At 32.4% G+C, this 8,427-nt stretch overlaps 1 protein-coding gene across 1 annotated transcript; it reads left to right on the top strand.

Moving 5' to 3' along the window:
• Positions 1–666: 666 nt before the first annotated feature.
• Positions 667–2,720, top strand: LOC109789738 (9-cis-epoxycarotenoid dioxygenase NCED3, chloroplastic). The gene has a single exon (XM_020348770.3). The coding sequence runs from the start codon at positions 786–788 to the stop codon at positions 2,532–2,534; it is 1,749 nt and encodes a 582-aa protein (XP_020204359.2). The 5' UTR covers positions 667–785; the 3' UTR covers positions 2,535–2,720.
• The last annotated feature ends 5,707 nt before the right edge of the window (positions 2,721–8,427 follow it).

Here is an 8,427-nt window from a genome sequence, read left to right as displayed (position 1 = left end):
TATAATTTATTCTCGAGAAAATAATTATACCATGGTTTACTTTATTTTTATTCTCATGGTAAAAAATAAGAAATTGTATTCTCGTAGAAATATGGAAAGTTATATTTTTATAAGTTTTTTATTAAACTTTTGTTTTATTAATTTAAAATCTAAAAATAATTCTGAAAATATTAAAATGTTACCAAACACATTTATAAATATTCCTTAAAATAATATCCTAAATGATAATATTCTAAAAAAATGTGATTGATAAAAATGGAAACAAATAGTCCCTGAAAGGTTAGAATAAAAGAAAATGTTGTTTCCATCGTAGAATGGATCGAATTTGATGTCCCGAAAGAGCAGGGGTAATAGAATTGCAATTCCAAGCCGGATCCCGGTGGCCGGTTGCCCCCACACCCACGTACAGATTGGAATTGGAAGCCACAAACAAATCCACCACGTGGTCTTCTCTTACATGTCTGAGGTGGACCTTCCAAAATTAAATAATTAGTGAATTAAAAGAAAAAGAGTAATGCAGCCTGACAAGTGACAACAATCTATATAATTTAATTCTCTTTTTGGAATTATTTATTACATTTAATAATGACTTTATAAAAATAACAAAATAAGAATTATTTTACTTGGCCTCCCCCACTATTTATACTCTCCATTTCAGTTTCTTCCCCGCTTCACTTTCAATCTCTTTCCCTTTCAATCTTTCTTGGTTTGTCCTATCGACATAAAACATTAAAAAAAAAGAAAAAGACATCAAAGGCGAAAGAGGCACACTGGTCAGAAACTGGATGATCATGGCAACGGTGAACTGGAGCAGTTGGGTGAAACCATCAGCATCAGGCCCTCAGCCTCTGTTGTGTTGCTCATTGAAGAGGGGAACAAGGGTAGAGAAGAAGGGCATTAGAAGGGTGGATTGCGCTCTACACTCACCCCCAGTGATCCACTTCCCAAACCAACCCCAAATCACCAAAGAAACCACCACACCGGGGAAACACTCTCGCTGGAACCCATTCCAAAAAGCCGCCGCAAAAGCCCTTGACATGTTCGAGACCGCGTTGGTCGCACGCGAGCTCCACAAACCGCTCCCTAAAACCACCGACCCACGCGTCCAAATCGCCGGAAACTTCGCCCCCGTCCCCGAACACCCCGTCACGCGTTCCCTCCCCGTAGAGGGCACAATCCCCCGCTCCCTTAACGGCGTCTACGTCCGTAACGGCGCCAACCCAATGTTCAACCCCACCGCGGGGCACCACCTCTTCGACGGCGACGGAATGCTCCACGCCGTTAAATTCAATGACGGGACCGCCTCCTACGCCTGCCGCTTCACGCAAACCGAACGCCTCCTGCAGGAACGCGAACTCGGAAAACCGGTCTTCCCCAAAGCCATAGGCCAACTCCACGGCCACTCCGGCATCGCCAGGTTGCTTCTCTTCTACACGCGCAGCCTCTTCGGCCTCCTCGACCACCGCCGCGGCGCCGGCGTCGCCAACGCCGGCCTCGTCTTCTTCAACGGCAAACTCCTCGCCATGTCCGAGGACGACCTCCCCTACGAGGTCCAAATCACGGACTCCGGCGACCTCAAAACAATCGGCCGTTACAGCTTCGAAAATCAACTCAAGTCCAGCATGATCGCGCATCCCAAGATCGACCCGGCCACCGGCGAACTCTTCTCCCTCAGCTACGACGTCACCAGCCCCTGCCTCAAATACTTCCACTTCTCGCCGGCCGGCAAGAAGTCGCCGGAAGTCGAAATCAACCTCGGCTCTCCGACCATGACGCACGACTTCGCCATCACCGAGAATTTCGTGGTCATCCCCGACCAGCAGGTGGTGTTCAAGCTGGCGGAGCTGATCAAAGGAGGGTCCCCGGTGATGTTCGACGGCAAGAAGAAATCTCGGTTCGGGGTTCTCCCCAAATACGCGAGCGACGCGTCGAGCATGGTGTGGGTGGAGACGCCGAACGCGTTCTGCTTCCACCTCTGGAACGCGTGGGAGGAGGCAGAAACGGACGAGGTGGTTGTTCTGGGGTCGTGCATGACGCCGGCGGATTCCATCTTCAACGAGAGCGAGGAGAGTCTGAGGAGCGTGCTGAGCGAGATAAGGCTGAATCTGAGGACGGGTTTGTCGACGCGGCGAGCGGTGGTCCCCGATATGAACATGGAGGTGGGGATGGTGAACCGGAAGCGGTTGGGGAGGAAGAGCCGGTTCGCTTACCTGGCGGTGGCTGAACCGTGGCCGAAGGTGTCCGGTTTGGCGAAGGTGGATTTGGAGAGCGGAGAGGTGACGGTGCATGAGTACGGCGAGGGAAGATTCGGTGGAGAGCCGTTTTTTGTGGGCACACGTGGAGGCGAGGAGGACGAGGGGTACGTTATGGCTTTTGTGCATGACGAGGTGACGTGGCAGTCTCACTTGCTGATTTTTAATGCCCTCGACTTGAGCCTCCAGGCCTCTCTCCTGCTTCCCTCCAGAGTCCCCTATGGCTTTCATGGCACTTTCATTGAGGCTCACCATTTCCCCTTACAATCCTCCTTTCATTAATCCTTTTTTATTTTTTTTATTTTATTTGGTTTAATAACTTTGTGGAGAATTTCACCAGAGGGATTCATTGGGTTTGGGTACCACACTACCACTAGCAGACAGGTCCCCGGGTTCTCCTCAACATGGATTTTGTTGTTATATCTGCATGACTGCATTGCATATTGGATATTGCATTCCTACTTTCCATTCTCTAATTGCTTCATACTTACCCATTCCCCTATTCCCCTTTCCTCCTCTCCCTCCACCCGCCTCGTATTCCTCTGCTATAATTTGGATTGGCCGACTCTAGCTGTCAACACTCAACAGCTTCTGCTCCACCTCTCTCTCTCCACAACCTTCAATGTGCTTCCGCTTAATTTCCTTTTTATGCTGCCACTGCCACTGCCACTGCTAATTAATCATCTCAAACTACAACTTCAAAATCTAACCACACGCTCAAAGCCTAGTACTCCACGTGTAAGTCACATGATTACATCACCACACCTGGACCAATTTACGTCACCCACTCCAACCTTAACTAATTTTCTTTTCATATATATATTCAACTCAATTTCTTCTTAAATATTTTTTATATATCTATCTATGCAACTCAATTTACCACCACTTTATAAAAATCAAATATAAGGTTTTTTTATTTTTATTTTTTTTATCGTTAGTACTAAAAGTATTCTAACTCGTACGACTATATTAGAAGCAACAAAATTATATAGTCGATACATTGATCATAAAAGGAACATTAAAAACTACTTAATTTGACCTTAATTAAATCATATTCACAAACAAATTTTTTATCAAGTTTGTAATATCAATGAAGTTAAAAGAAATATAATTGTTACGTAAAATCTAAATATACAGATCATACCATGAGATGCTAAATAACATGATGAGTAAAACAGAGTTTTATTTTTTTTTTCTTTTGAAGATAGAGCTAAATGAAGTAAAATGAGAAGACAAATCATTATTAGGCAATACCCAAGAAAGCCCAAGTTATACTAAGAATGCATTTCAAGTCCAAATTGTCATTGGACAAGATAGAAATAGGTAAAGACTGTCTTTCTTAAAGGTCAAACAAAAACATAAAATGTACCATGTAGTTAAGACAATGCTAGAACTCTTCTTTTGCACAAAGTAACTGGAGTAAGTAAGCAATAATTAATATCTAGAATAACTCTCCAAGCGAATGTAACCTCTTTGAGAGAAGCAGGGCCTTTCCAAAAATATTATTTTAATTGAGACATTTATTATGAGACAGATTGAGTAATATTTTTTTTTGCAAAAAAAGAGTGATTATTTTATTGATAATAAATTATCATTTATGCTAAAAAAAATTGATTTTTTCAGTATAAAAAATCGCTAAAAATAGATTTTCATACATATTTCCAGTTTAGGATATCAACAATCAATTATTTTTAAAACAATATATATTCAATTATGAAAGGGACCCACATGAACTTCAATTTTCAGTGGACCCAAGAAGAAATTGTTTTTTCGGTCCACCACAACGAATTGCAAGAGTTTGAAAATCGATTATTTTAATTAAATTAATTGATTTGTATTTTTTCTCTCTCTTCTTTAAAATTACTTGACAAATTACAATATATATATATATATATATATATATATATATATATATATATATGAATTTAAGTAAGAATCTGTGTTTAGTTATCTTGAATAACAACGAAACTTTGACTTTTTTTTTAGAACCTAAACAACTTAAAGACTTTTAATTTTTTTAACAATAATGTAATATTAATTTTGATGTCACTTATATTAACTATAAGAGAACTTAATGTCTAAAAAAATTATTTTGTAAGTGTAAAATATTTACTTCTTTATCAATAATGATTAATTTATGTTAAAAAACTTGTCTAATCACTCTTAGTTAGATGTTCCCTTTTAATCATATTTTTTCACTCACAAACTCAAACATGTTTAAAGAATCTAATCTCAACTATACTTTAATTAACAACTTGTTGGTAATGTCATTAGTTTTGACAATACTTTTTATTAACTATAATGAATGATTATTTTTCTTTTAGAGAAAATAGACTTAGTGTGTGTTTGGTGTTGCGTTTTAAGAATTGATTTATCAAAATCAATTTTCCAAACGTAGAAGCTATTTTTATTAGCTTCAGACAAAATTGATTTTCACACTTAAAATTGTGTAAAGAAGAGAAAACCAAACATCTATTCAAAGAGAGGAATCACGTTTTTTCATCCAAATACGTGCGTTAGCTTGCTTTAACGCAAATCCAAACACGCTGTTATTGTACTAATAGTATAAATCGATTTTAAGTTGTCATTCAATCACAAACTATCATGTATGAAAAGCTACTTTAATTAATTTTTATAATTTTTAATAAAAAGTCATTTCAATAATTTTTTATAGGTTGATATTGTAATAATTTTGTTTTAACAACCACAAACTAAGCCTTTTCAAATCTTTTCATTGCTATTATTTAACCAACACATAAGAGCCCAATTTAAACATTAATTTATTTCATACGATCAACCAAATTAAGCACCATGATCATCATGCATGTTTCCCTCTACTAATTACAAGTCCCATGAACAACACCTCATATTTGCTATGAGTCTTAAGGCAAGATCACACTAGAAGCATCATAAATAACGAAAAACTTCTTATTGTGCCATGACACACTACTTGAAGAGAAATTTGTCACCATATTACTCCATACCTATTCACCATGTTGCCACCTATGAGTTAGCATTAATTTAGAGCAAGCTAGGTCCTTACTATATAGATCGGCTAAAAGTTGTTGAAAACTTGCAATTAGTGTTTGCCAAAAGTTGGCACAATTAATGTTGACTAAAATCATATCTTTTACATTGTTTGAGCATAATAGTTCACACATCACATAGAAAGACAAAATACATTTGTGTGATATATGAACATGTTTCCTTTAATTACTTTTATTTTTAAAATTTTGTTGTTTTATTTTTTCATTTTTTTACAATTTCATTATTTATTTATGAACAATATTTTAATTTTAAATTTTTCAATACGATATTTTTTTTAAAAAAACTAAAACATAAAAATTAAAAATTGATACAAAATTATGTAATTTTAATTTTTAAATATTGTAATTATGTAATTTTAACTTATAAAATATTAGAGATTGTAATAGTATCAGTGTCACGTCAACAAATATAAACACATAATTGTGAGCACATGTGTCAGTGTCATATCAATAAATGTGTCAAATTGTCACATGAATCATGGCATCAACATGTAAGTGTGACATTATTAATCTTTAATTGTCATATTATTACTAATGCACTACACCAATTTTTTTTAATGAATGATGCTACAGTCTCCGAATAATTATTTAATTTAATATTTTATAATTTAAATTATTATTTTAATCATTCAAAATGAATTTCGGCACACTTGTTTGGAGACTCAATCATTTTTATTTTTATTTTTTCATATAAAAATTAACATCAAGGATGAACTGACATTACTTGGATTAAAAAATGTAAGGATCAAATATAAAACAAAATTATATATTCACAAAATTATAAAGACTAAAAATAAATTTAAGAAATATTTGTAAATATTTAATTTCTGTCATAAATGAAAAAAAAAGACAACCAAACCCTACACATGATTATTTTAATTATATTCATCACCTCATTAATTAATAAGAAAAAATTATCAAAGCTTTTCAGCATATCATTTTCGAATTTCTTACATACGCTTGTACTTGAACAAACTTACAGAACGACACCAAGTCAGATATATCGTTTGTTTGCTTGTTTGAATTAGGTAAAGTTTATTTGTCAAGATTCCCTTCCTATAGGCGTAATATTCACCACACAAAAAATTGTGCCAAAAGCCTAATTAAATGTTTGTAATCAAATGGAAAAAGGAAAAAGAAAAACGTATAAAAAACGTGACTCATCTAACAATACTTAGAGTTTAGAGAGTCTGCTGAAGAAGCAAAAGGAAAATGGTGACAAAATAATAAATATTATTAATAATATTATTTGTTAAGTCTATTTTAATTATAATGGAAATAAAGTTATTCTTCATTTTGCCGAAGAAGCAATATTGGCCATAACTTTGCAAAAGGTTTATTAAGACATTGAAAGTTACATGTCTAATGACAGAAGACAATGGGGACAAAAAGTCCCACTTGCCTTTATCGTAGGTTAGTAGTCAAAGAAAGTCATATATCTTCTAATGCTGCCTAAAAGACCGTTTCAGTGATGGACCCCCAAAAAGCCAATTTTTCACTCATTGTTATTCTTCATCCTTTCCAACACAATTTTCATTTTTATTTTTATTGTACGCTAGCTACTGCCTCTCTTCTCGCTTACCACTTCCATCTCCACGTTATTTTAATGTTTCATCTTAATTATACTAGAGTGTATTACAATTTTAACATATCATATATAACTATTTAATAAAAACAAATATTTATAATAATTAGGATAAATATTCAATTTAACGGGGATTTCAAAATTTACTAGAAATAGATGTAGGTATAAGTATTATAGTACTTATCTCGTTATTCATACCCGCATACAAATGCATATAATTATTTAATTAGAATATTACATATATATATATATATATATATATATATATATATAAGATCTGCTTATTTTATGAATAAATCTATATAAATTTATTTCACTTAATAATTTATATTTTATATTAAATTTGAACGATTCAAATTTTAAATTAAAAGTTTTTAATATATATATCAAATTTATAAATTTTTTAAAAATTTTAAAATTATTTGATACTCTATTTCATTAATTCAAATCAACGTATATAATACTTTTATTATTATTTATCAATTTGAATTAATGAAATGAAGTATCACTAATTTTTAAAATTTTTAAATATTTGCAAATTTTATCAATGTATTAAATTTTTTTAATTTAATGGTTAGATCATTAAAATTTACTATAAAACATGAGTTATTTAGTGGACTAGCTCTAGATAGATTTACTCCACTTAATAAATTATATTCTACATCAAATTTTAATAATTCAATCATTGAATAACAATTTCATAATGTATAGATTAAATATTTAAATTTTAAAAAAATTTGAAATCATATGATACTTCAATTTATAAATTCAAATTAACAGATAATTATGAACATATTTTATACATTTATTTGAAGTTATGTAATAAAATATTATATTATTTTCAATTTTTTTTATAAAATTTGTAAACTTGATTTATTCTTGAAAAACTCAACACAAAGTACAAGTTATTAAATAAGATAAATGTAAGTAGTCTTACTTTTTAAGTAAGTTGGTCTCTTATTTATTTATATATATTAGAGAGGCTGAGACATTTTATATCTATAGTAGTTACACATAAAAAAAAAATATTTTTGTATCTAAGAAGGTATAATGATTTACTAAAAAGTGGAGACCAAAAAGATGATTATCAAAATATATCCCTTTTATAATAAGTATATATATATATATATATATATATATATATATATATATATATATATATTAATTAAATCTATTAGAATTGATTTAGTAAGAAAGATTGAAATAATACAGAGATATTATTTTCGTTCATCACATTTTTTACTTTTTTTTTTCATTATCACATTTTATTTTAATGTTTATTTTAATTTCCTATTTCATATTTTAAAATATGTCACCACTTTCTGATTGGCGCAATCTTCTAGCATGGAATGTTTTAGGAGAAATTCTATGGTACCCATCTTATTTGAGAGGGTACCGGTACAGTTTTTAATATTTTATATTTTTAATAATTTATTTAAATAATATTTATAATATTTTATTCTTTCAATTTTTAAATTATTTAGTTATTTTATTTTTTATTTTATATATTCTAATTTATTTGCAATAATATTATTATATATTT

Source organism: Cajanus cajan, chromosome 2 (assembly GCF_000230855.2).
Source record: "Cajanus cajan strain Asha chromosome 2, NIPB_CcT2T_4, whole genome shotgun sequence".
NCBI lineage: Eukaryota > Viridiplantae > Streptophyta > Magnoliopsida > Fabales > Fabaceae > Cajanus > Cajanus cajan.
Note: the sequence above shows the minus strand (reverse complement) of the source record. Positions and strands in the feature narration are given on the sequence as shown.